The 27,953-nt window shown below is 37.3% G+C and overlaps 1 protein-coding gene across 1 annotated transcript in view; it reads right to left on the bottom strand.

The window, feature by feature from the left end:
* Positions 1–776: 776 nt before the first annotated feature.
* Positions 777–27,953, bottom strand: part of ABCA12 (ATP binding cassette subfamily A member 12) — a 172,669-nt gene continuing 145,492 nt past the window's right edge. Inside the window, exons 38-53 of the mRNA XM_053656453.1 lie at positions 27,058–27,145; positions 25,253–25,358; positions 20,769–20,823; positions 20,024–20,201; positions 18,143–18,258; positions 16,916–17,075; positions 15,555–15,808; positions 13,186–13,390; positions 12,049–12,158; positions 11,615–11,756; positions 10,447–10,581; positions 8,447–8,550; positions 7,155–7,247; positions 5,963–6,068; positions 3,242–3,379; positions 777–1,953 (exon numbers count right to left, since the gene is read on the bottom strand). Coding sequence (XP_053512428.1) covers positions 1,852–1,953; positions 3,242–3,379; positions 5,963–6,068; positions 7,155–7,247; positions 8,447–8,550; positions 10,447–10,581; positions 11,615–11,756; positions 12,049–12,158; positions 13,186–13,390; positions 15,555–15,808; positions 16,916–17,075; positions 18,143–18,258; positions 20,024–20,201; positions 20,769–20,823; positions 25,253–25,358; positions 27,058–27,145 — 2,092 coding nt within the window. The 3' untranslated portion in view covers positions 777–1,851. The remainder of the gene's footprint in view (positions 1,954–3,241; positions 3,380–5,962; positions 6,069–7,154; positions 7,248–8,446; positions 8,551–10,446; positions 10,582–11,614; positions 11,757–12,048; positions 12,159–13,185; positions 13,391–15,554; positions 15,809–16,915; positions 17,076–18,142; positions 18,259–20,023; positions 20,202–20,768; positions 20,824–25,252; positions 25,359–27,057; positions 27,146–27,953) is intronic.

Below are 27,953 nucleotides of genomic sequence, written 5' to 3'. Positions count from 1 at the left end.
TGACTTTTTTTCTTTCTTCCTTCCTTCCCTTCCTTCCTTTCCTTTCCTTTCCTTTCCTTCCTTCCTTCCTTCCTTCCTTCCTTCCTTCCTTCCTTCCTTCCTTCCTTCCTTCCTTCTCTTTCTTTCTTTTCCTTCCTTCCTTCCTTTCTTTCTTTCTCTCTCTCTCTTTCTCCTTCTTTTTTTTTTTTTGTCATTTGAGCTCTTGAACACACTTATCCTCTTAGAATTACACCTTCTACTCCAAAGGTTTATTTATACATTATAGTCAACAAAGATATTTTTTTATCCTAAGAGAAATTTTGTTGCCAACTGTTGAGATATACAAGTATATTGTTAGTCTGGATATATCACAAATCGGGATGCATGCTCTGATGGAAAAGTATGAGGTACAGTAAGCACAGTAGTAGAACGGGGTGGGGGACTGAATTGACACTGAGAACACAGGGAAGGAAAGCTTCTCAGAGAAAGAATGACATTTCTGAAGACTGTTAGCTAGGAGTAAAGAGTCGGAAAACAGCATTTCAAATGGGGGGAAAAACATAAGCAAAGGCCTGGACATGGGAAGGAACTTGGTTCTGCTCCAGAAAAACTGCAGAGGCTGGAATGGCTAGATGCTAAGCTGAGAAGAATGAAGGGGATGAGATCAGAGAAAGGGATGAGAGAAGGAGCAGATCTTATGGGACCTTGTCAGCCACATGGCTCCAGTTTTTAGGTTCCTGGTTCTTCTCTAACCAATGAAATGCTTTCATAAATTGTTTCTTTTTCTGAACCTCGAGTTTATTAATTTCCAAAAACAAAAATACTCATGCCCGAACTGGCAAATTTACACATGCACACACACACACACAAATGTTACATAAAACACCTTCCCTGAGGGTCATATTACTTGGCATTATTATGAAGTCAATCCTACAGCCATAAAGATAATTCTGGGTCAGCTGGGTGATTAGCTGAAAATTATCTTCATATTCACTTTTCCTCCACAGGAGTCTTTCCTGCAGAGAGACCCAGAATGTGAAGCTTTTTGTAAGAGCTTAAAAAAAAGTGACCTTGCCCGCCAGCAGCACAGAGATTCTACATCGGTTTTCGGGATTTGTATCTGCCCAGCTGACACACCCATTTTTCCCTGAAGAGCAAGCAGCTTCTTGCTCTACCTCTGCCTTCCTATTGTCAAGGCACGGCAAGGATACCTCTAAGTTCTGTTTACCGCCAGGGTAAACTGCCCTCCTACGGCATTCTTGTAGAAAGCCATTTGGCAGGGGTTGGTTCAGTGCGTCTCCAAGTATTTACAGGTAGAGAAAATGACATATTCTTTGTGGACACTGTGCCCACTGCTTCCTGCGCTGCTAATCTGGCCCCTAGCACTTTGCGCGTCACAGTAGATACATGTATTCATGATGATGTTCATGCTGATGTTTTCTGGAAATACTTTGTTTGCTCTCCCAATTCTACCTACCCCAACCTACCTTACTTTTCCACTCTAAGTCTTCATCCACTAATAACCATGCTTTTTCAGCTCTCTTTTTTATTGAAAGTAATAAATTAAGACATATATCTGCAGGTGGTTCATTTTGGCATCAAAATCACCACCATATACATTAGCATGCTCACAGTGTTGAGTAGAGAGGAATTCATTTTAGTAGCAACAACATTCAGTGACCTTAGAAAGAAAACTTTCTGCTTATAGTTATTTGCTAGTCTTACACAATTGAAAGTTTCTATACAGTACAATACTTCAAAATTAAGATATTTGAGGGAAGTAGTATCTTCAAGAAAGTGATGTCTTCCACCATTCTTCCTCAAAATGAAGCCACTGGCTTTGCTGAGATCAGCGTGCTGGAGACGCTAAGACTACAGCCGATCGTCCTGTGAGTCAACGCTTATGGTGGACGCCTGGCTACTGGTATCAGCAGTTCCATAGGATTTCTGGTCTCTGGCAAAGTTGATGAAAACCTAGTTTTTTCAAGGGAAATAAAGGCATTAGTGCTTGGGAAGCAAAAGGAAGGAATTAGGTTCATTCACACAGGCACACACACATATGCATGCTTGCACTCACGTGGCCCGTAAAATCAAATAAAAATATTAGGTTTTATAGTCCATGTCAACACTTATATACACACTCTCACTAGGAGTCCTTCCTTTAGGTATTCAGATTTAATTGGAGTTTGAAAATAATACCTGTCTCTATAACTATATTTATAATCATAAAAAATCCAGCATTATAATTGAATAGCTATAGCCACTTATATTTATATGATCTGTATCTCTATCAAGTATAAACACACTCAAGCCCTTATAAAATACTTGTATGGTGCTATTGGAAGAAATTTCACTCCTTTCAGGAGTTAATGAATTAAAATAAAATTTGTGTCGAATTTCACATTAACTTTATGTTCAGTAAGCCAATTAGTTAACAGACAGATCTTTATCACTGTGCTTAAATTATTAAATCTATTAGTCATCAAGTCATCTAGAAAATACTGAGAGTCTATTTTGTGCTGGACGTGGTGCTGGTGTTAGTTACAAGCCAAAGGCCAACTATTCTGTATTAGAAAAGGAACACTTGTCTAAAGCCCCCATAGAATATTATTCATAAAGTGTAGCACCATATGCCCAGAAGGCCTCACTTTTAGGCCCATTTTAGTAAGATGTGATTAAATGCCCTATACAACAGGTTCGTTGAGCCAAATAAAATTAATACAGTACAATTAATTAATTGTATTAATTGATATAATTAATAAAGGATGCCCAAGGAAGCCTCAAGTTGCTGAACACAAATGTAATTAAGACATGACTAAAACAGAAGAATTCTGCCTTTGTCACTTCGGTTTCATGCATGTAGCCGATCGAACCCTCTGGCACCAAACCCTCTAGATACCCCATCTACTCTAACCCAGGAAGCCCATCAATGGAAATGTTGTATAAAAAACCCATCAAGGAGAAAATAAGGAAAGTGTTTGGTTTCACATGTGGAAGTAATGTTTTGTTGCTTTACACATACACAAAACTTGATGGATATAGATATCTTGTAAAAAGAAAAAAAACTTTCTTGTGTCTCTTAAAAATAGTTACCATCATACTTTTAATATTTGTTCCCTAACATCCCAAAGTGTGGTTAGACACAAATGACGCTAAATTTTTCAGGTAGATTAGATATTCCTTCAACTAAAAGCAGATGGAATGTCACTGTAAAGACAAACAGAATGCGTCATAATTAATGTGATGTTGTGCCCCTGCTCACCTCTTCCAGAGTAGTCTGGCTCACTAAGAAGTTTGTGATATTCAAAGCGGCCTTGTTGGTTTCCAGCAGATCAAAAATGTTCGCTACTCCTCCTGCCGTGACTGGTACGTGATACTCTAGCATGCTGAGGTGCTGGTCCTGAGGGAACCAAAAGGAAAATGTACTTGGCAATGTCAGGTGATACAGATTTCACAAGTCACACGTGAGCAAGAGCCAAGAAAAACACTGAAGCTCATTCCGCTGAAAATGACACTACAGTGTAAATAATGGGTACGTTTTGAAACGAACAGCTTGCAAAGATGAGATGAAAACTTTTATGAATGTCAAAGAGAAAACAAATGAAAAGGTAATGAAAATTCCAAAGCATTCTACGTTGATAGGCACTTAAAAAGTCATTATAATCTTTCCTGTAAAAAAAAAGTTCTGTGGAATGGTATTTCAGATGTCAGATTATCCTCTCAGCTCACATAAACTTTTTCAGAGATTACTTTTAGAAACTGCATTTTTTAAAAATCTTAGAACTCTTCCAAAAGGCCAAGAATTAGCTGCTCAATTTATATTGGCTAACGAAGCTAGATTTCAACAGCACTGTCTAGGAAAAACCTCATTCAAATAACACTACATTTTTTCACAGCTTGCCCTAAAATTCTCTTCAATTTCTAAATGTTAGGCCATACATCAACTTAGTAATCTATTATTATTTCCTTGGAGTATCTTTAACATGTTGCTCTTCTGACTGTTTGTACCATCGATATCTTAACCTAACACTCTTCACTCTGTATCTGAGTTCCTGCAACAGCCTCTTCAGAAGCCTAGAAACCACATACATGAATATACTGTATTTTGCCATGTATCATGCTCACTTTTTGCCCAAATTTTTGAGGGAAAAATATGGATGCACATTATACATGGGTAGTACTAACTCTGTTTGTATATAAATGCCTTTAATTCTTTTATTTATGCTCATGCTTTAGAAGTGTAACTCTAGAAAGGAATAACAATATCTGTCTGCAAAATAATATCCTGGAATATGATCATCGGTTTTGTTTCTAAAATTAAATAAAAGTTGAATTAAAAAACTAAAATGAAAGATTTTTTTCCCCTGAAAGTTTGGGCCAAAAACATGGGTGTCTTTTATACACAGGAGTACATTATACTCAGTAAAATATGGTGTTGTCCCAAATCAGCCAGGGTAATCTTCCCAAAACACTAGCTCAGTCAGGATGTTTTCTTGCTCCATAATCTACCCCTTGAAGCTACACGGGCTAAATCAAGACTGTGTATTTCAGCCTGGTATTCAAGACTTCTGTTGACTTCTGTTGCTCTCACACCTTTGCTCACCAGGTAGCCCATCTCCTTGACTCATTTCCATGCCACACCTGTCACCGTAGTCAGGCTCTTACTTATTTTTACTCCCCAATAGTCTTTCTTACTATTTCTTGTCTAGATATCTAGAAACCACCACACATGTGTAAGGAATGGTCCGCTTAGGAGAACTGAGACTTTATCACTACTGCATTTGTCCTGTGCGGTCTGGTCCCATGAGGAACAGACAAGGGCCAGTGTGATCGTATTGCTCTGTGAATGAGCAGGACTTCGATCCAGAAAGTCACTGAAAGAAAAAGCACCATGACCAAGGCAATTTGTGCAACGAAAGTGTCCTTTAATTTTTTAATTTTATTTTAATTTAGATGATAGGAAATGGGCTTTGATAAGCATCATAAAAGCTATTTTTCCTGAAGAAGTTAGACAAAGCTTGGGAGGTTGAGGCAAAAGTATTCGGCAGAGATAAAATAATTGGTTTTTAAACACACACTCTCTTTTACTGTCTCTAATCACTTCACATCACTATGGTGCCTTAAAGAAGTATCTTTGTGGATCTTTTATCACTTATTTCTCACACCAGGCTTGTGACGCAGATGTCACTACTGCTATTTTATAAATGAGAAAGCAAGGCTCAGAGACTTTAAGTGGCTTGCTGGACATCATACAGGGAGAGCCTGACTCAGCTGGAGACTTCTAGTTTCTTTTCACATTCCACAGACAATTTCCTTTTAAAACAGTCATTGGCCACAACCACCTTGTACAAATTACCTGCACATCAAAGACACTACATAATGATACCATTTTTGTCAAGTACACTTATTTTAAGTTTGTACTATGTGAGATATAGAGCCATATATTTGTATGTGTCCATTTTAGGGAAATGTATAGGTAAGATGAAATTAATTAAACAATGTCTCAATTGGTGTGGCTTTTGAGAACTTGATTTTCAAACAGTTCTGCTCAAACCTTCATGGGCTTATCTTTCAGATGAGGGGAGAAAAGGAGACAATTTCTTCTGGCTGTCACATTCTGGAATTCTGTAATTTTTTTCTCAGAAGAAATATACTTGTTCATATAACTCAAATACTAATACAGTATGGTCATAAAGCCTTTTTGTGGAAGAAATAAATAAAGGTATGTAAAAAACAACATTACCTTTAAGAGTTATAAAATATAACTTTTACAATTATACTTGAAGATATTTAAAGATTCTATTTAAAGAACAGAATAATTTGAAGTTCCTACTTTTTTATACTGTGTGCTTCAGAGTATCTTATGCATCTTTAACTAACAAATATATTAAGATTAATAATAAAGCTACGGTCACATTGCAAATGGTTAACATCCGCTAGGAGACAAAACCAGTCAACATGAACAGGCAGGCTAATTTCTTACTTTTAAGTATGTTTTTGGAAAGTGCAGTTGCATGAACCTTGTGAGCGCCTCCATGCTAACTTTGGTATTCTTCACGTGAACCTTGACCGTAAATCCTCGTCCAAACCTAGGAAGAAAAAGTGCAAAAACACTGTGTAAGTTACATTTTGCTGGAATCACTCCCCTGGGATTCTAGATAATGAAACAGGACCCAAGCTAACCATTATAGTCCTTTTTCTTATAGAAAGACTGTTATTTTGTCATAAAAGTTCAGGGCATGCTGCAAACTGGAAAGAGTGCACTGCCATGATTTTTAAAAATGTATGTCTACCATTCTGTAAAGTCAGGCTCTTGGGACAAAGGCTGCATTAGAAAGGAAATATAAACTCTTGGCTTTCTTTGACAGCTATGAGCTGACAGTTGATGTCAATTTCTGGGATTAAACACTTTATAATTTAAAGCAAACAAGATATCTACAGGCAAGTTATTGGAGATTCGGTGTCAGTGGTAAAGATTGACATCATGGGGTTTTAAACATAGATAAAAAAATAGATATACTAGCGAACTGTTAGCGCCAAGGGTAGAGTCTGTAAACAAGTCACAACAGACTTTTTGTGAACACCACTACAAGGCTTTTTCCATTCTTTTTTCTCACCTTGGTCAATAATATTATATAAGATAAACAATTGTACAGATAAAGGCATAACATCATGAAGTTTGGAGATAAATTCATATGCAGTCTGGCAAATATAAATTATTAATTTAATTTTAATTTGTTAATAAGATACATATGCACATTTCCCCAATGTATCTTGATTAAAAGGTTTTGAATGACAAAAACGTTAAATACCTTACTGAAAACCCATGTAAATGGCCAATAAACATGCTAGATTAAAACATTTATGCCTTCATGTACCTGTCAAGGTCTAATATGTTAGTGAGTAAACTCATGAAAGTGCTTCTTGGTGGTATTTTGGTTGTGGACTAACATTTTACAGCTTTCAGTCCTTGTAGGTTTGGGGGTTATTGACTAAAAAGACATCCGACTCTCCATAAGATAATTTCACTTTAAGGTGATTCAGTAATGAGCTTCTCCGTGCCAGTTTTACTACTCATTGCAAGGTCAGCTGCGGAGGTGATCCTTGAACATGAGCTGAGTGCCACTGGGTGGGTTACCCTACACTGTACGTTACACAGCGCTTCTGTTCTTCACCTGCTCTTGATGTGCTGCAAAGATCCAATACACTGGAACCTCCCATTCACCATAATGGCCAGCCTGGTACAGAGAGCTTCACATTCTTCCATGCTGAAAGACAGGACAATCGTATCAGAATTCTGAGCACAGAAAATTGGGTTTCAGTTCATAAACATGGGCTTAACTATTTCACTGTGGCACTTAACACATACTCTTATAATTCCTGACTATAGCTTTTCCCTTGAACTAAAACCATTTTTAATATAAACTGTCTTCACATAGGGCTTATTAGGACTCCTCCAGAGGCCTGAGGCCATCTCTCTCGATTGGAATGCCTTCTCCATGAAGCACATTATTCTTTCAAGTTCCTTCAAGCTTTGACTCAAGACCTACATTTCCTAAGAAATGTTCCCCAAATAATACTGAGTTCTTTTCATTATGCTTCGTAATCCATTCTTGGCTGATTTTTACAATTTTGTATTTAAAACTAGCTAACCTGCATGTGACTATATAATTTCTAATTTCATACACTGTGATGACTGGAGGAATCTTCAGTATCACCCTGTCCCTTTCATTCAAAAGTTCATGGGAATTAAATAAATGATTGGCTGCAGAACATATCGTGATATAGTATGCTAGGGCAAGGTCAGGATAGAAACAAGTCTCTTCATTATAAACAAATCTAATACTTTTTCTGTGATTGATAATGACCAAAAAAGGATGAACTTTGTACAAGGTCAACTTTATGAGAAAAGCATGGATAAAATACTCCAGTAGCTTTTCTACTCAACTGACTGGAAGGGTCTCCTTCATGGACGGAGGTCTGTGAGCTGGACCGTAAAGGACTGGTAAGATCGGAACCTGGAGAGACTTTGTGAAAAGGTCATTTCCAGGGCACGGTGACAAGAAGGGCATGGGGTGTGCAGGGAATCCCACGGCATTCAGACTGGCCGATAGAAGAGGATGTCACAGGGGAGAAAGGGCAGACATTTAGGTAATAAAAGTCCCTGTACACCAAGCTGAAAGATGCTGAACGTGATGGGGTAGACAATGGGGAGTCACAGCTGAGTTGCGAGCGTCCTAAATCATAAGAAATTTGTTTATAAAAAGATTGCTTAGGCCCTGCCTCACCTCAGGAGCTGGATTCTCACAATGTAACCTGCCTGACTTGTTCCTAAGACTCTGAGCATAAAATACTTTCATCTGATTCTAGACATTCATCATCAAATATATTAGATGGGAATTACCTTTTCCCATTTATCATCTTAGAATGGTGCTGACTGACCTTAAGGTTTCCACCCGCAGTTTACCTGTGAGACGTGAGGATGACAGAACATTTATTCTGCACTTCTTCCGAAATGATCTTCCAGAGGTGCCGTTTTGACTTAGGATCCATCCCAGAGCTCGGCTCATCCTTAATAGAAAGTTACAAGAAAAATTTATCAAATTAATTAATTTCTGACAAGCTGCTTAACATAAATCACTACATCTCCCTTCCCGAGAACAGAAATCATTTTGCAAAGTCCTGTGACTAACTTGTTTTATACTTAATAGACTCCTTTCTGCTGCTGTCAAAATGCTCAAAATCAATCATTTAAAATTGTCAATCTGTTTTAAAAAGTGTCTCATTGAAGCCGACGACATCTTGTTACTTTACACTTGTCTCATATTTCTCTGGAAAAAAATTCTGCTTCAATTACTGACAAAGCAGAGTTTTTAAGTTAATGCTACATTGTCACATATGCATTTGAAGCTACAGCAACAAGATAGCAGATGTGTGGCTGTGGGTGATAATACGCCACGTAGAGTGGAAAGAACACAATTGGATTATTCAGTTAATATATTTGACGGGTACTTTTATATTTGACGGGTCATTAATTGAAATTTCATACTCTGTGGGGAAATAAGCATGAGATTTACAAAAACTACCAAGTAGAAAGATACAAATTATATTTCAGAAGTAAATGATGTCTCGAAATTGTTCAGATGTAAAATTAAAAATGTAGCAATGGATAATCTAAACAAGCAACAATAGGTCCTAATAGATGATTAAACAAGCAAATTGGGGGTCAAGATTAGGTAAAAATTAAAAATATGTATCTATAATGGAAAGTATTATATAGGATCACCAGAGGCTTGTTTTTATAGTAAGGGTATTAAAATTAAATTTAAAGAAAGAAAGGAGTAGTAATACCAGGAAACAGGAAAGGGTATATATACTGTTATAGATTCTATTTTTGACGATGATAGCATATGCAGTAAACACATATAAAACAAAATAATGATATCTTTACTGAAACAGCCTGTCTTTCTGAGAGGCTCATTAACATATAACATTTGCATAGCGCTTTTAACTTTTTGAAGTACTTTACATCTGTTATCTCACAGGAGTGCCTAAGAATTTTGTTCAATTTAGGGACACTTACACAATAAAATTCCATTATGAGCTTCGATTGGCAGGGATATAACACATTACAGGCTGGTATTACAGGAAGATGGGCCGTGCATCGCCCTATCTGGGCTGTTTACATGAATTGATCCTTAGCATGGCTTACTCTCTGGAATAATGTGTGATTTATAGTGGATTTTTATTGCATATAGTTAAGGATCTTTTGGAGTTAGATGTCCTTAAATGAAGGGGATCTGCCAAAATAAGGGCAAGCTTATTTCTCGGAAATCCACACTTTTACAATAGTTGATCTGGGGGTGGGGGGGAAGGCTACCTTAGCCCTGTGTTTAACTTACATTTCCAGGTGATCAGTTTAATTTTCTAACTCTCGCCTTTAAAAAAATTCAGCTAAAATGGCAGATAATTGGTCACATCCCAAGTTCAGAAGCTCATAGTTTTAAGTAACAAGGGAATAAAATTTTAGTACAACACATCGTTTTAAAAGGTGTGTTTGCTCCTTTCTAGAAGTTTAAAAACATGCTAGCTCACCTGATTCGTTACCAATAGGATTGCCCTTGGGAGTAACTGGGAATCAAATTCTACCACATTCCCTCGCTGACTCATTTGCATACCCTGCATTTGTTTCCTCGACTTCCCACTCCCAGCCAAGTGCTTCCTCTGAAACCAACTGCAGCTTGGCCTCAGACAAAATCATTTTTGAGGGCCTGTTGTTGTGGCAACACATTATTTGCTGACGTAAATTCCTTTAATGAGATAACAGAGGGAAAATGCTTTGCAAAGTCACCAGCACGTAGTGAGCTCTTTAGCAATGCTTAGCCCAACAGTGAGAATGAAATGGTACACCCACAGCTGCCAGATGGCTCTAACCCCCGCAGCGGCCTGTGGTGCCGGGACTCTTACCAGCAGCAGGATGGAAGGCTTCCCGATCAAGGCCAGTGCCGTGGACAGCTTTCTTTTGGTGCCGTAGCTGCACATAGAGGTGGGTCTGTCCTTGTAGGGCATCAGGTGAAGTCTCCACAGGAGTTTATGGACAGTCTGTGGGGTGGAAAAGAGCGTTAGGCTGACCTTCTCGTGCCAGAACCCTTAAAGCACTGAACCAAAACAAACATAGAAGCTGTTGGCGGAAAGGAAGTTTTCTAGCGAAGATAGACCTAAAAAAGTCAGATGTTCAAACTTAGCACAGATTTTATTTTTATTTTCACAGGTCTATTTTAAATTGATAGTCATTTAAGAGATAAAAGCAGTTCTGTGGAGGCTGATTTCCAAGCAGGATCCCCCCCTTCCCAAAGGTGCACGCATGGGAGTGTGTGTTTACAACTGGGGATGGTTCTTTCTGCTATGTTACCACAGGGTTTCCTTGTGAAGCTTCAAAGAGCTAAAGCAGAAATCAGCCTTTCTCAGGGCAGGTTCCCATTGACTGTCCACACTGTTTCATCTTTCTTCTCACTGAGGGGTGAGTGGTCACAAAGGCTTTAAGCCTTTTTCAAACTGACCCCCTATCAGAATTTTAGCACATTAACTGAGGAGTAATGAGTGCTTGTGGCTGTTTTTGTACTTAAATAGTCCTGGCAAATAAAGCAATCCTAGGCGGATTTCAACAGGTTTCTGGGGTGGCAAAAGTAGAGGAAATTACCCTAAGTGTTAACCATTCCACTACAAAAGCAAGCAATTGTAGGGAACTACAGAGATGCACTTAAAAAACCAAATTGGAAGTCATTCTGTCTTACTTGGGCATTTTGTAGTTCATTCCACGTTTCAACATTTATCTGGACTCAAAAGGATGTACAGGCATCGCCAATCAATGCTTGACCCACAGCCAAGGTGAGTGCAATCCTTTATTGGATAGTTCTTAAAAAGTAACTGAGCACACACACCCCTGAGCAGCTTCTACAGCTGAGCTCATAGGTGTGTGTACGATACATGCTATCAAGCTAATACTATGTCCACCATCACTGTCAGGAGTAAACGTCATAGCTTTGCAGATGTCGACTTGATCTTGAGAGTGGGCAGGTGGGAAGCAGAAACAATACGGTATTCAAATAACCTAGTTTGCTACACATATACTCACCTCTTTAATATCTTTCTCTGGAATTCCGTGTATCCTGGCATAAAAATACAAATGTTCTTCCACAGTTAATAGGTCATCTAAGGCATCTTCCTGAGGACAGTAGCCAACTAGGGAGCTGTGAGAGTCAACGTGAGCCAGAGATCTAAATCAGGAGAATGAAAAACACAGATGAGTTTCCAAAGGTTATTTCCCTCTCTGTTCCTTAATGATGGGAAAGCAGCTCTATTTCGGTCATGGTGATTGGTGATAAAAGGAGGTAAAATATCCCACCATCACAGCCACACTTGAAGTTTTAAAAATCTCTACTTGCTTGAATAGCCATTTTTTACCCTGGAGTTTTAATAATATAACCCTATAAGAACATAAATAATTTTAAATCATTTTTTCATTCAATTACATTGGTCTGGGTACATTAAAGAATTTGTTTTTCATACCCAGACTTATTTCTAATCAGAATGTTTCCGCTTGAAGGAATTATGTCTCCAGTCAGCATCTTGAAGATCGTGGTCTTTCCTGCTCCATTCACCCCGAGAAGGCCGAAGCACTGCTCAGTGGGAGGGAAAAGAAAAGATGTAACCCTCAATTCGTACCAAAGACATATTATCGTTGTATCTCTTTCCTGCTTTTCCTTGGGTCAGATAAACTACTGAGAAAAATAAATCACTGGAAATTGTACTGCTCAGTTGGCATTTGATAAAACTCTCTAGTTTAAAAGAAAGGGGTGCTAAGTTGTTAGTTACAGAATGGTCATGGGGATGTAAAGTATAGCAAAGGGAATATAGTTAGTAATCTTGTAACAGTGATGTATGATGCCAGGTGGGTACTAGACTGATCAGGGTGGTAACTTCGTAAGGTATATAAATGTCTAATCACTGAGTTGTACACATGAAACTAATATATTGTATGTCAAATGTAATTGAAGCAATTTTAAAACACACAGGTATTTATGTATCTTTTCCCTTTATACATTTGCTTGACATGATAAAATACCCAGGTAGGATATGCTAACCTGAGAGTAATTGTACTGTGGAACTCACATTATTCACACAAACTTTAATCACAACTTCACTAAAAAGGCTATTGAAGCAATAATTTCTATACGCTGGTGAATAGCTTTGATACATTTACTTTGCAACTAAGGGAAATGCCCACATTCTCTTTCTCCTTTCCAAGCTGCCTTAATATTCCTTTTATGAATAAACATGATGCAGTCCTAGTAGCTCACTTCCGACAGCTGATTTTTTTATGCTCTCTTTTGAAGAGGTCTGGAAACTAGAGTTGAAGATAGCACCCTACCCAGGCTTCTTGCCCGCCAGCCTACCCCAGGAGGATGATAACTTGGGAAAGTGCTCAGGACTTGGTGTATGATAAATCCTCTGTACCAAGAGGGAAGACTTATAGGGTGAGTAACAACACATGGACCCGTGTACATCTTATATTGGGAATCCAACAGAAGATTCAAAAGCTGACTTTTACATTTCCAGGAAAAACATTCAGGAAAGATAAAGGTTTGTACTTGTCACAATCATGCCAATATGGAGGGCAGTCAGATGCAAAACATGGCTCCTCACCTCCCCCGCGGGGATGCCGATGCTGATGTTGTTCACAGCGATGATCTTCTTGTGGATGAGTTGGTAGGTCTTCGTGAGACGGTGGAGCTGGACTAGGTCTGAGTCATCTATACCGTTCTCAACTCTTAACCTCTCAGCCTGCACATCCTCATCTTCATCTATTGTCTCGATCACAGGTGAAGAACTAAATTTTCGGAAGAAGAGTCTGAAAAATGAACCCAATGATCTGCATCATTTATTTTGAAATGGCACCATTTCATTTTGATATGTTCGAATGGGTTCTCACTTCACTAAAAGTGTGCTATCTCATACTAGTTTTGTTTTAAATTTGCTATATATTATGATTCTCAAATAACTTAAAAATTAGTATAAGTGCAAAAAAATAATATAAAGTGCTTCTCACCCTATTCATTCTGATATTTAAAAATGGCTTTTGCTCTCCAAGCCTCAAATGCCTACAGATTCATTGTCACAATTCAGATACCTAATTTTAGTAACAAGGAAGTCAGTCTGGGTTGGAAATTTACTTCTTAACACACACCAGAATCATTAATATGACTCAACACTTACAATTCCACAACCAGTGATCACCTTTTAAAAAATCCTCTCTATTTCTTCTTTTATCATCAATAATATGAGTGTTATTCTATATTCCTTTGACTCTGAATGTCTTACTTAAGATCTGTGCAGTATATTAAGGTTATCAGCCCTGAAAATGCACTAGATTTAAAACCCATGTCAGTATCTTGCTTAACAAATACCAAAGCAAACCAAAGAAAACGAAGTTTAAAAACCCAACAAATCAATTTAGGTCTTCTTCCCAATGTTCCTGTGTATTTTAATGATATCCTCACAGACTCCAACTATGGTGCTTTCTTTGAATCTTCTCCATTCCAAAGTCCACTCATGAAGTCAGTCTGCTAGCACCAGAAATGCCTTCCAATACCCAGCCATCGCCATCGATCACTTTCTGTCTATTTCTATCACTATGATAAGCTTTTACTCTTTCTCACCTAGATTTTTCCAGGGACCTCAAATTACTCCAGTGTCTCCAATCTGCACTATCTCTACAAAATCACACCTGCAGGGCACCATTTGATTAAGTTGCTCTCTATTCAGAAACCTTTTAATGGGCTGTTTGTTGGACAAAGTCCAAACCACATCTCTTCGACCAAGCATTCAGTAAACTCCATAATCTCCCAACCACACACTCCAGCTCTTATTTCACCACATTTATTCTCTTCTAAACGAACTGCGTTACTCATTTCTCAGATATGTTCCAACATTTCTTTCTTTCTTTCTTTCTTTCTTTCTTTCTTTCTTTCTTTCTTTCTTTCTTTCTTTCTTTCTTTCTTTCTTTCTCTCTCTCTCTCTCTCTCTCTCTCTCTCTCTCTCTCTTTCTTTCTTTCTTTCTTTCTTTCTTTGCCCTTGTCATTCCTTTCATTATTAGTAACTTAAGTTTCATTTCCAGATAGGTGATATGTGTACGTCATGTATCTAAATTAAAATTAAAATGGTACTGAAGAATATATAGTGAAAATTAAAACTCCTTCAACCATATACAATTATCTTCAGCATAGGTACGAATAATCAGATAGTGCATGCATATGTTTGCATAAATAACATATTTCTTTTCAACCTTAAATGGTAATATACTTTACACATAGCTCTAAACCCTGTACTTTTCACTTAATAAATATTACAAGTAATCCCAAATATTATATAAATAACTGCATCATTCTAATAGTTGCATGCTATTTAATTTATGAATGTATGTATATAATTTATTTAACCAGTTCATGAATAAAGAACATTTGGATTGTTTTCATTCTTCTGCTATTAGGAAATGCTTGCTGTGATAAATAATTTTATACATACATAATTCCAAATATTTAGGAGCATACCTGCAGTAACAAAATTCCTGGGAATGGAATTGCCGGGTTAATAAGTGTATTTGTGATTCTGTCCACAATATTTCAATGTTCTTTTTCCAAATCTATTCCTAATATGCTACATATTCAATCTTCTTTCCCTATTTTTATTTTCTGTTCTTCCAAACTCAAGCAACATAAAGAGACTGCATCTTTTGTTTATGTACATGTTTCTCTCCACCACTCAGTCTTAATCTCTCTTTAAGACTCACAATTGTGCTTAAGGTTGCTCTCCAGTCTATAGCAATAGTTGCAGATACATAGTAAGATCTGATAACTATTTTTTGAATGAAACAAATGGTAAATTCTACTACAGTTTTTGAAAAAGTTTTTTTGAGCAAAACATTTCTACACTAATGGAAAAGTTTAGATAGATTGACCACCCACTGAATATTTTGAATTGAGTTCTGTCATGAATATCAAATACTATGTATTTACCTGAATTGCTTTATTAGCCATTCATTGATTAAAAGTCGTAAGAAAAAAAACATCGTGCCCTGGGAAACCAAAGCCACAAACATTGCACCTAGCTTATCCATCTCAAAGGTTTCACTTGGATATTCCACACCATATGCTTTTAAGAAGTCAAGAACCGACTGTTGTTGAGAAAGTTCAATCAATCCGTAGCCAAAACAGAACTGCGGGAAAATCAGGAAAATCCGCTTGAGGGTTTCTGAAATAAGCTCTAAAGTCTGAAATAAGAGAAAAAATGAAGCTCAGTGTTAGACTTCCAACCAACTGACACAAATTTAAAACTAGATGTAGACAAATATTGGAACCCGAAAAGTTTATCTAGACTGGCAATGACTTCACATATATGCTGAATTTGCTTATAAATATTTATTGTAACCAAATAAATGATGGGGATTCATTACTAAACTACAAGCAGAAAGCATTATGTTTCTCCTGGGATGGTTTAAGGTATCAGGCCAAACCCTGCAGACAGGATCACTTTTCGACCTGTTTTAGATCGTAGGAGTGTAGGAAGAGCCAGCGTGGTGGAGTTTGACAGGGTATCAGTGGGTGTCTGAGTAGAGGAATTTAGAAAAGTGCAGCTTCAGAACCTAAGGTTATTTCTATTTGAAGAGGGACTAAAATGGTGAAATGCGATGGAAGGAGAGAGCAACCCGTCTTAATGTGAAGCAAATGGCTCATTTTCACATTATTCACACTTGGGGCCAAGCACGCACTCCCTGTGAATTTTTCCTTCCTCCTGGAGTGTGCTTGTTTTTTCCTTGGTTCACTTCATTTCCTCTCTATTTTTCCATTCAATTGCCTGGCACTGTTAGTGCTTCCTGTCTCACTAATCATAATTGTCAGCTCTGAATAGAAAGTGATGCTTACAATAAAGTAGTCTTCAACACATGATTGAAAGGGAATGAATTAGGATATTTTTTCCGTGAATGTTGAAATGAATCTTAATCCAGAGTCATATAACTAACCCATTGTCCTTGTCACTACTGCACCATAACAATTTGTTAATGAGGAAAGAGTTTAGCTGCCCGACTGATTGCACGATTTCTGTCACGCTGTACAATATACCTGATTGCACCTTTATCCCCCCACTCAAGCCCTATCCTACGTCAATAGTCTTGCCACTGGGTGCATGCAATCATAGTTATTAACCTAGATGGAGCCTAAAAAAACATTTTAAAGGCTGTAGTTTTCCTCTATTAAACTTAATAGAATCTAATGAAATTCCTCTTTTCCATTTAGAGTATGCAAGATACAGAAAATCTTTCCAGGTTGAAGAATTTGAGACATCCACTGAAGTCCAGCAGACTAATAAAGGACCTTACCGGGTCATTCAGCTTTTCCTTGGACAGAAAGTATACCACCGACAAGGAAACAATGGAATTGATGCCAAAGAAAAGGTTGATGCAGACGTAAGTGATAAAAGCCATTCCTGTCTCGCGGAAGAGCCCAGCCAGCAAGTACATCCAGGAAAATGTGGCATACCTGTATGTCAATAATACTAAGAGTTCAAATTATGCACTCATTGTTCTCCTTTATTAATACATGCATACATCAAACATACACATATACATACACGCATACTTAGATGGAGTTCCAACGTGAGAATAAACATTAAGAATGGTGTTGCTAGATTCCTCTTTTTTTCCTACTCCCTTTAACAACAACAAAAATCCAAAGGATGTTTTAAAAATGACAGAAAAGAATCCTCTCTTTGAAGGAAACTTGAGCAGACCTACATCATTATAATTTCAAAACAATTCCTCCTAGAGATGGTATTACCCCCACCAGGCAAGAATTTATTTTTCTTCTCAGAAATATGGATTTAATCAATATAAATCCTATAATTTAAAGTTGAGGGAAATAATGGTATTATTGCAAGCAAGCTAAGCACACAAGGTATGCTTAGAAGCTGCCTGTCTGGTTGTGAGCAAATACTTGAGCAATCTCTGGGGTAATGAAGTAGAACTAGAGACAGAGAGGTCCTTCATCGCTGCAATTGCTAACTGAATGGATAGAATCATGCATTCAGGTGAGAATGAAGTGCTACTTTAAGCATTGATTGCATCAATCTGTATTACCTGTATTAACCTAATACAGAAACAATATTATCGGTGTGGTTTAGACACCTACAAAATATAAATAAAATAAACCTCTTTTATATATATTTATTTGCTATATATATTTGAATATAATGCTATATATATTCAAAATTTGTCAATACATAAAGGTACAAACATATATACATTTTTCTGCTCATTCTAAAGTCTCCATTTTTTATGAAAATTAAATTACATATGTAAATAGTTAAGCATGACACTTGGTACCTAGTAAGCATTCATCAGTGAATGGCAGTGTTACTCTTAATGACAACATTGACTTTCAGAAGAATTGTACTTTACAAACTATAAAGCAGCAAGAGTGATGTATTGTTAGTCATCACTCATGGCTAATGAAAATCCAAGGCAATTGTGAATTAGCTAGTGAGATTTGGGTTCTGCTTGTGCCTAGGAGAGTTTTATTCTGTTTATTCTTCTTGCACTGCAGCTTACCCGAACAGCAAGAGTAGGAGAGATACAGCGCCTAGGTTGTTTCCACTGTAGAAAGCAGGTAACTTGAAAATGGCAATGACACCGATGGAAAATGCCACAGGCACCAAGTAAAAGACCTGGGGGAATATGTAAAGCAATGTTCAATATATGGCGAGGCTGTTTACAGAAAAATCAATAGGCCATCTAGTTTAAAACTATAACGAGTTGACCTGGAAATATTTGAAGGAATGAATTTTTACTTATGTTCCTGTTGCTTGTAACATTCAGCTTATTGTACACTGATTTCACTCTAGAAGTTGTCTCCTGCAGTATGAGGTCAAGCCAGCCTTCATCTGTACAGATATACACGGAGTCCCTAGTGTTCCTGCCTCCAGGCTTGGAGACTTTGAAGGATTTGGTGCCAGAGGTTCAGTGACAAAGAAAAGACAGCCAGGCATCCTGGCATTAGATTCAGTCCTCAAAGAATTTATTTCATTTTGAACGCTGGAACTCTCTCAGATGGTTGATTTCTAAGGCTTGGTTATCAGTGTGAGCCAGTCTGCCAAATCGCAGAGCAGCAGGGCCCACGCATTCTTGGAATCACAGGCATCTGAACAGAGAACTCAGTGTTTAGAGTTTACAGCAGGATGCTCATGACAAAAGAGTTGATAATTTAATTTTGGTGTTGGGGGGAGGAATCTCCTAAGCAGGAGTGAGCACCAGATATATGACAACAGAATCTAAATACTAGCTCTTCACAGAAGTGTATACTCTTTGAGGCTTTCTTAACATTAAACCTCCTATTAAGTCCAGAGGAGTAATTACTATTCTTTTAGATTTGACTTCTACAACAAATGTATTTCAGGCCTCACTGGACACATTCACAGAATAGATAGGCATTTAATTGTTCTCCAATCCTTCAAGCCAACGATTATTACAGCAACCCAGATAATTTCACCAAAATCGCCAAGCAAATAAATCATACCCATCCAGGGCTTTTGGCCTATTTAGAGTTAATAAAAAACAAAAACAAAAACAAAAGAAGCCCTGAACTGTGGGACCATTTTATGCAAATGAGAGAGCTATCAATAAAATTCATCTTTTATTTTTCTTTTTTTTTTTAAATTTTATTTAGTTATTTTTCAAGTACAGTTTTTTGTCTATTTTTCCCATCCCAGCCTCCCCTGCCCCTTGCTCCCCACCTCCCTCCCATTTCCTCCCCCCTTAGTTCTCATCCCTGTGTCCTTCCTATTTGTTCCTCCAAATCCCTCCCCCTTTTTCCCCTTAACTTCCCTTCCTTCTCCCCTCTGGTCACTATCCCCTTGTTCTCTATTTCAGTGTCTTTGTTTTTTGGGTTTTTTTTTTCTGCTTACTTGTTATTTTTCTTACTAATCTTTTTTGATGTGTCATTTAGTAAGGGCTGTTACTTCAACAATTTTCACAATTAATTGATAAAATTTTTACAACCTTGATTATTTGGTGTTCTGTGAAACTTCTGTTTTTCCACAGTAGTGTTTTTCAAACTTCAGCAAGCATAGAATAACCTGAAGAATTGTATTAAAAGTGTGTATTTCCCAGGTCTATTTCCCAGGCAGGGATCTAATAGGTTTGGAGTGGGCCCCAGAATTCTACATTCAACAAGTGCCCTGGGGGATCTAATCCAGATGGTCCTCCGACCACCGAGATGAGGGCAGGTGGATTTTTCTGTGACCCTGAAATAAAGATAGCTCTAGCACATTATCCAGCCACAGGATGAATAAGCCTAATGCAAAGCATTTTTTCTTAATTTACTTATAGTATGGTAACAATCCGAACACACTAGCTTAAATAAATCTCAAATAGAAAACTGATGTCTTCTACTCAAATCAATCCCGTCTTCCTGCAAATACACAAGCTACTCACCATGTCAAAAATGAAGTTTGTGACCCAGTAGCATGTCACACCGATGCCTGAAATATGCTGCAGCTGCTTGGCCTTGGTCTGATGCTCCCTTACAACATAGGTGACAAAGCTGGCCGTGGTGACAGAGTAGCCCATCAGGATGGAGAGTGCCACTAAAATATCGATTAGGCTGCTCATTCTATAGAGAGCAATAGGGAGAAGAAATCACACATAAGTTTTCGGAACTCTTTTTTTTTCAAGGAGATTTATGACTAAACCATCAACAAAATGGTCTAAGGTTGGCTGTGGCACAAATAAGTCTTCCTGCAAGGCAGCCAGATAATATCTCCTACATGACTCGGCTGTGACCCTGGAATAAATGTAACTCTAGCGCATCTGAATTGACTGGGGATATTTGACAGAAAAATCTCAGCCTCCAAGGGTTACGGGATGTATCAAGGGATATATACTTCTTGAGCACAGAAAGACTGCTTAAATGCTGTGCAGAGAAATTGAGATGATGAAGCACTTAGGCACTTGACTTACAAAAGCAGCAGATTCTGTGAATCTATATCAAGTTCAACTCGGCACTCCCACTGTACGCTCTTTCAGAAATTTCCTTTTATCCCAGTCAGTGAGTTATATTACACCAGCTTTTCTAGATTGACATTCATTCAGATACATCTGTGATTCCCAATTACAGTACTTTACACAGAGGCTCGACTATGCCAAGGAGGAAGTAGTCATGCCATATTTATGTTCTTACGTGGCTTGTTCTTGATCCTGCACTCCTGGGTAAGGGTGGCTATACATGATGATACCTTAAAGAAGAGACAGTTCTTTTCATTAGTAAGCATTCAGTTCATCAGAAATACCAAGTTTTAGAGAATAACACACAATACTTTTTCCTATGCTATGATCTCAAAATTTTTACTTTGGGGACACACTTTTAAAGAAAAGTGTTTTTCTTCCAATCTCATCAATGCCATACATTTGGAGACACATAAAAAGAAAAAAAAGTTTTCAGCTTCTGTATGGGATTTTGAGGGAAGGGGTAAGAATTTACATTTCTTATATAGCATTTTTCCTTTCTGTTACATTTAAGGAATTGTTTTCTACATTCTTCTCTTTATCTGTTGTACTTCATAAATTTATGGCATATAAAGAAGCAACTAAAGGGAGGCCAGTGATATGAGGGTCTCCTGAAGAACAGACACTCATCGCCCCCATGTTTCTTCCTTGTGCTATGGGCTGTGCTAGGAAATAAGTTCCTGAGAGGATCCCTCCTACTCTTTAACTATAATATTTTTAAGACGCCTATTGTTCTAGAATTCTCCAACTCATGTCTTGGAGCTTCAGCCATGCCAAGGGATTTTCACTAAAATATAAAGATCAAGGGAAGATTCAGAAAAACTAGCTGGCTTCAGAAAAGTAGTAACTTAATCCCAGTATGGTCCTAAATGACTGGGGTCTCCTACAGTTAGTTTCACTTCCTGGGTTAAAAGGAAGTGTTTCTCTTCTTCTTCCTTAGAAGATGTTGGTTAGCCAGAGTCAGGATGGGCTGGCAACAGTTTCCCAAAGGACCACAGTGTGAAGGCAAAGTTTACACTTTGGAAAAGAATGGGAAGGAATGGAAGGAAGATACTCCTTAAATACTTGTTCCTAGAGTCATTAGCTGAGGGAGAACTTTCTTCCCTATTGCTCATATAGAATACGTTCATTGTACAGGGTCCAGCACAAATAATGCACCTTTTTATTACAAATCATTTACTACAAATCATAAGCATGTAATTCCACACATAACAATATCACACTCAAGCACATCATATGACATTTTAGGTGAAATGTTCAAATTAAAACCATATATCATTACGCCCCTATTATTACCCAACCAACCACACTCCAGCAGGCCTTACTTCTGCTGGACCCTGTATTAGCGTATTAAGTCCACTCCCGTCACAACACCCAAATGTTATGGAATTATTCTAACATTATACTCTCTCAATTAGCTTAAATTTTCATCTTTTATTAAGTAGAATGTGACATGCTTTGAAGTTGAATTCTGCAATTGTAATATGTTAAAGAAAAAAGTATGTAGTTGAAGTAAAACAAAGAAACTAACAGTAACAATAGCCAGTTTGGCCTGGAAGTTTAATCACATCATTGGGAAAATAGACTTTCTTATCTACTCTTTTTGTAAATTAATGAATTCTCTTTTTACTAAGATTCAATATTTCTTTGGGAACCTACATAAACCTAGTTGATAAATTATAATATAAACAGAGAAACACATTTTTAAAAATTTCCACTTTGTGTTTTAGAATCAAGAAATACTCTATTTCACTAGAGAAATCTTTGCAAAGATGTTTAATCCACTACAAAAAATAGTGCCGAACCAAGTGTTTTCATATATATCTTTAGCTGATAAATCAGGCAAATGTGTCAGAGTTAAAGATCAATGTAAAATTTTTTTCTGTGGTTCTCCAGCATTCAGCATAATATTTTCAGGACAGTGATTATTCAATGAATGCTTATTAAATTTAGTCTATCTTTAAAAAGAAGATGAAAATATGAACAGTAAAATGACAGCAAACTCACAGTTATTAACAACCACACCTAAAACAAAAACAAAACAAACTAAGCAAACAACTAGAACAGGAACAGAACCATGGAAATGAAGATCACATGGAGGGTTAGCAACAGGGAGTGGGAGGAGGAGAGGGGGGAAAAGGTACAGAGAATAAGTAGCATAGATGGTACGTAGAATACAAACAGGGGGAGGGAAAGAACAGTATAGAAAATATAGAAGCCAAAGAACTTATATGTATGACCCATGGACATGAACTAAAGGGGGGAAATGTGAGTGGGAGGGGGTATACAGGGTGGACGGGAATGAAGGGGGAAAAAATAGAAGTACTGTAATAGCATAATCAATAAAATATATTTTAAAAATTTAGTCTATCTTGAAATTTCAATTATTTCCCACACATACAATGTGTATGAAAAGTAGCATATCTGATGCTGTCTCTACAGTTGTAAATCTAAAACGAGACACTTCCTATTGACCATGGTACCAGTGCAACAAAGGGGAAGGATAACCACTAGGGGGGAGAGAACAGTGCACCAGTTATTTTGAAAAAGAGCCTCGTTGTATAACATTTGTTGGTAAAAACAAGCAAACCTATTCTTTGGGAAGCAAGAACAGAATTTTCCTGTGTAATTAACCATGAAGGGAAACCACATGAATATAATAGATATTGACATTGTAAAGAAAAGCTAATTAAAAGATTTTTAATAGCATGTGAGAATTCAAAGAAAATCAATTTTACAGCTAAAGCTAAATCTCCAGTTCATGTAGAATCCAAGAAAAAATGCCTTATGACACCTAGTATAGTTGGGGGGGGGTGGCAGGAGAAGAGTCGGATTGATTTTTAAAGACAGTATTGCTGTGGTAGACCCCAACCGTATGTCACAAAATAACAAAGGTATGGGGGGTGACATGGGTTTTGTTCTTTCAGAGAAACCAAACTCTTTCCAGAGAAGGTGGAAGGTTGCCACTTTCATAAGTCTAAGAAAAGTTAATTGAAAAATAGAAGACATACTACTATTAATCTCTATTACTATTCAAGCTAAGCCTTATTTTTAAATTTAAAATAAAAATATATTTCCTGTTGGGGTCAATATGAATGCATGTTTCACAATTCTTATTTCTTTATACTCTTTAACTTAAAAATACACCGGTGGAGTCCAGAGTGACTCACATGGCTTCGGCCTTGGTAAAGAGTGCTAGTGATAAATGAACTCTGAATGCAGGTTTCAATAGGTGGCCTTTCAAAAGTGGAACTGGTCTCTTGTCCTCACTTACCTACCTCGGCTACATTTCTCCCTAGCCATTTCTATAGTATTTATACTATAAAACTATAGTTTTATAGTTCTATAGTTTTCACCTGTCACAGCAACAAATAAATGTCTTCTGCTCTGAATAAGACATCCTACCAAAAGTTGAGTGTTCAGTAGTCTTTCAAACCAGGTCATACCAGATTCACCTGGCTTTGGTCACCATTTAACTTTATTTACCACTTTTGACTTTGCCCTTTACTGATGTTCTAGATCAGAACTCTGTCAATCTTGCTTTCTCTTTATGATTTCTCCTGCTAGGAAAATGCTAAAGCACTTGAGGAAAAAATGCTGTTTTCTCTGAAATACAGATTCCGAGAGACCCTGTTTCTAGAATGCCTATTTGACCCCACGGTTTACTGGTACAGTCACCAGAACATCCGGCATACACCACCACACCCAACAGCAGGGAGATGAAGAACAGTAGGCCCCAGTGTTTCTTAAAGACTTGCTGTGTCTTTTCTTCCTATGTCATAGCTTATTTGTTAGCTTAGTTACCAGGCTAGAAACTCAGCCTTGGCCAGCAAATATGTCACTTAGTTTTTTTTCATCTTTATTATTATTGTTTAGGATCAGTATGGCAAAATAATGTGAGCAAGGCTTAAGAAGAAAAAATGACCTGAATGACAGTAATTAAATTAGAAAACAATAAATGAGTCACTTTCGAATTATAGACTCTATTTTTAAAACTACATGGAAGCCTCTTGGGAAACCCAACTAAAGTAGAAGTGGCTGAGTGTAGGGAAGTAGTAGAAAAATGAAGTATCTCGCATGAGAAAAATGAAGAGTCAGGAGTCAAATAGACATGGTTTCAAATCCCACTTCCAACAAATAGGGGTAGAGAACAATAACATTCATCCTGAAAGGATGCTTGTGAGGATTAGCAACACTCCACAGAAAGCCTGTGTCATATGGTAAGTGTTTAATTATGGTACCGCTTTGGTCAAGTACAGAACTCTTCAGTTTAAAAGTTCTGTCTTCATGTTTAAATTGGTGTTCAATACTTATTGACATTGCTTTTTTATTTTTTTAGCCTATGCACGAATAAGTAGTTACAAAATATTTTCCTACGAAATATAACTAGCAGGTAGAAGAACAGAAATAAGCATGAAGTAACTGCTACTATCCTGAATTAATAAATAAGGAAACTAAATTAACCTGAAGTTAAGGGGATTGTCCCAAATCTTGCAGCTGGTGGTAGTTGGAAAGTAGCAATTTCTCAAGTCCTTTTAAAGATCTGTGATTTAGGTACCATGAAATACCTCCCACTGGGAAAAGTGGAATCTAATGTGAATTTTTATATGGAGAGTGGCAAAAGATGCAATACAAGAAGCTTTGCATAAGTAACTTTACCGTGTCGGGCAGCATCGTATTCTGACATGTTAACCCGCAGGAGGAAATTATTCAGGCTGTTGAGGTACGCTGGAAGGGAGTGATAGCCTTCTGGATCATACCACACCTGTTCCATTCCGAAAGAGGGCAAGGTCAGAACGGTGTGCAAGAAAATTAGGCAGAGTGTACATCTGACTGCCTATAGAATTTATATTTAAAATAAGAGCACTTATGTCCAATAGCTTATTTCATCTTAGAAGACTATGAACCACTCACCAGAGTGTAGACTACAGAGTTCTAAGTTTCCAATTTAAAGATGGACAGAAACTGGGAAAGTGATTTTTTTTTTTGGTACGATAGCACCAAGTTATTAGTTGTCCTGATCTTCTCTGTAGGTAAAGCGTTAAATAAACTGGAGATCTCCATCTCTGCCGCTAGCCTACAGTGATTTCCAGACTAAAACGAAGGCATTCTGGCTCTTAAAAGTTATAACAGAAATAAATGGCATGTATGCCAGACTGTAGAACAAAATTAAATACATCGATAAGCATTGTTTACTTAGCAATAAGATTGATTACCTTGAAATGCCCCCCTAACCATTCCTAATGATAAGCCTCAAAGAAGTGAGTTACTTTAATTTTTTTGTGAATAACGGAGGGATTTAAAATACTGGTGGGCTTTATTTCAAGAAACCCCATTGATAATTTAAAATTACAAATCTTATTTATAGAGAAATTATTTAATATCAGAACTGCTCTGTTTATGCAAGAATATTTACTCTGTGTGTTGAGGAAGGGGGGAAGGAACAAATATTCCATCCTGCTACTTACTTTCTCTAAGACTTGTGAAATCAGCTAAAATGAGCTCAGTGCCTACCTATCTCAGAGGGGTGTTGTGAGGATGAAATGACATAATTTGTGTAACAAGTTATGGTACTGCTTGGCTTAATACAGTAACTTAGAGAATATTGGTTCTCCACTGTGCCCAAGTCTGTATATGTCTCTTGCTACCAGATGAGAAATGTGTGAAGGGTAACTGAAAACTCCTAAGACCACTATCGATCATATGGCTGACCACATGGGTGTGGTTCTATGCCTTTAGCTTGCTTCAAAACATAGGTTGGATCTAGAAGAAAAAAAAAGCCAACAGGATTTCTTTATTTCCATCAAATTCTGTTAAGTTTTCGTGTTATTTAAGAAACAAGGCTAAATATGTATGACACACACATAGGAAAATATACATAAAACATGAATGTATAGTTTAACAAAAAATTATAAAAGGAGTACACCTATAAACCATCACTCAGGTTGAGAAACAAAAATTGCCAGCATCTGGAATAATTCCTCACTGACCCTCTATGTCCTTCCAAATCATAATTTCTCACTCTTAAATAATAACGTTGAGTTTTGCTTAATTTTAAAGTTGATAGTAAATGTAATTACAGTTATGTATTCCTTTTTGTCTTTTCTTTTGCGTATTAATGATATTTGGGAGATATATATAGCCTGTATGTTATATAGAACTAAGTCTATTCATTCCCACTGCTAAAAGATTCTACTGTATGTGGGCACTTGGGGCTGTTTTGGGCTAATATGAGAAACACTACTATGTACATATTTGTATAAGGATCCTGGTACTTCTGTGTGTCTGTTTCCCTGGGGTAAATACACAGGACCAGAATCACTGTGCTGTGGCGTTTGTATTACTCCAAACTGCTTTTCAGATGGATTGTACCTATGTTTTGTTGTTACCTCATAAAATCGCTTGAACATTTCAAGTTCACGTTCTCATTTATGTGACATCCCAGAAGAAAGTTTGTAATTTACCTTGGCAAGTGTTCTATTGTCAGGAATTGCTGTTACATCAAAACGAAGGTCGTTAGTCAAAGGCAGCCCAAAGCTCCAGCCTCCGTATCTAGAGTGAATAAAATTTATATTTGTATGATGGAGAAAATAGTCACAAATAGATCTAAAATGGTTAAGAGTGCAATCTTTTCCTTCCATTAGGAACACATTTAGAGGATGAAATAAATACTGCCTGACAAATATTTTACATTTTTATCAACTTGATATATTATATTTTAGTGTAAAACATACATTATAACTAGATGTAAAAAATCTTTCTAAATAATAGCAAATGTGGAATAATCATTCTGAAAATCAATGACATACAATCTAATCAATTCCTTCAACTTAACTGGATCTGCACCATCAAAACAATCTTAAGCCTTTGCACTTCAATATCCTTTTTCAGGTAATCTAATATTAAAGAGATATAACATCAGTTGTTTTTTTAATGAGTTCATTTCTTTTATTCCCCAAACTTTTCCCTTAGCTTGTTCCCTGTTGCCATGTGTTTTCTCTTCCTGGATCTTTGAAGGTGAGCTGTGTCTCTATAACTGCCTGTCAGTTTGTGGTCTCTTAATAGTACAAAGTGAATTAAAAAAAATCCAAGTAGCCCTGGCTGGTGTAGCTCAGAGGATTGAGCGCAGGCCTGAGAACCAAAGGATCCCAGTTTGATTCCCAGTCGGGGCACATGCCTCGGTTGCAGGCCAGTTCCCAGCAGGGGACGCACAAGAGGCAACCACACATTGATGTTTCTCTCCCTCTCTCCTTCCCTTCCCCTCTAAAGATAAATAAATAAAATATTTTTTAAAAATCCAAGTAAATTGATTATTTAATTGTCCCAATAGGGGTTGGGTTAAATAAATAACGGTGTGTCA

The sequence above is a fragment of the Artibeus jamaicensis genome, unplaced genomic scaffold (assembly GCF_021234435.1).
Source record: "Artibeus jamaicensis isolate MK-2021 breed Jamaican fruit bat unplaced genomic scaffold, CSHL_Jam_final contig_1015, whole genome shotgun sequence".
NCBI classification, from domain to species: Eukaryota; Metazoa; Chordata; class Mammalia; order Chiroptera; family Phyllostomidae; genus Artibeus; species Artibeus jamaicensis.
The sequence above is the reverse complement of the archived record's forward strand: the minus strand, read 5'-3'. Positions and strand labels throughout refer to the sequence as shown.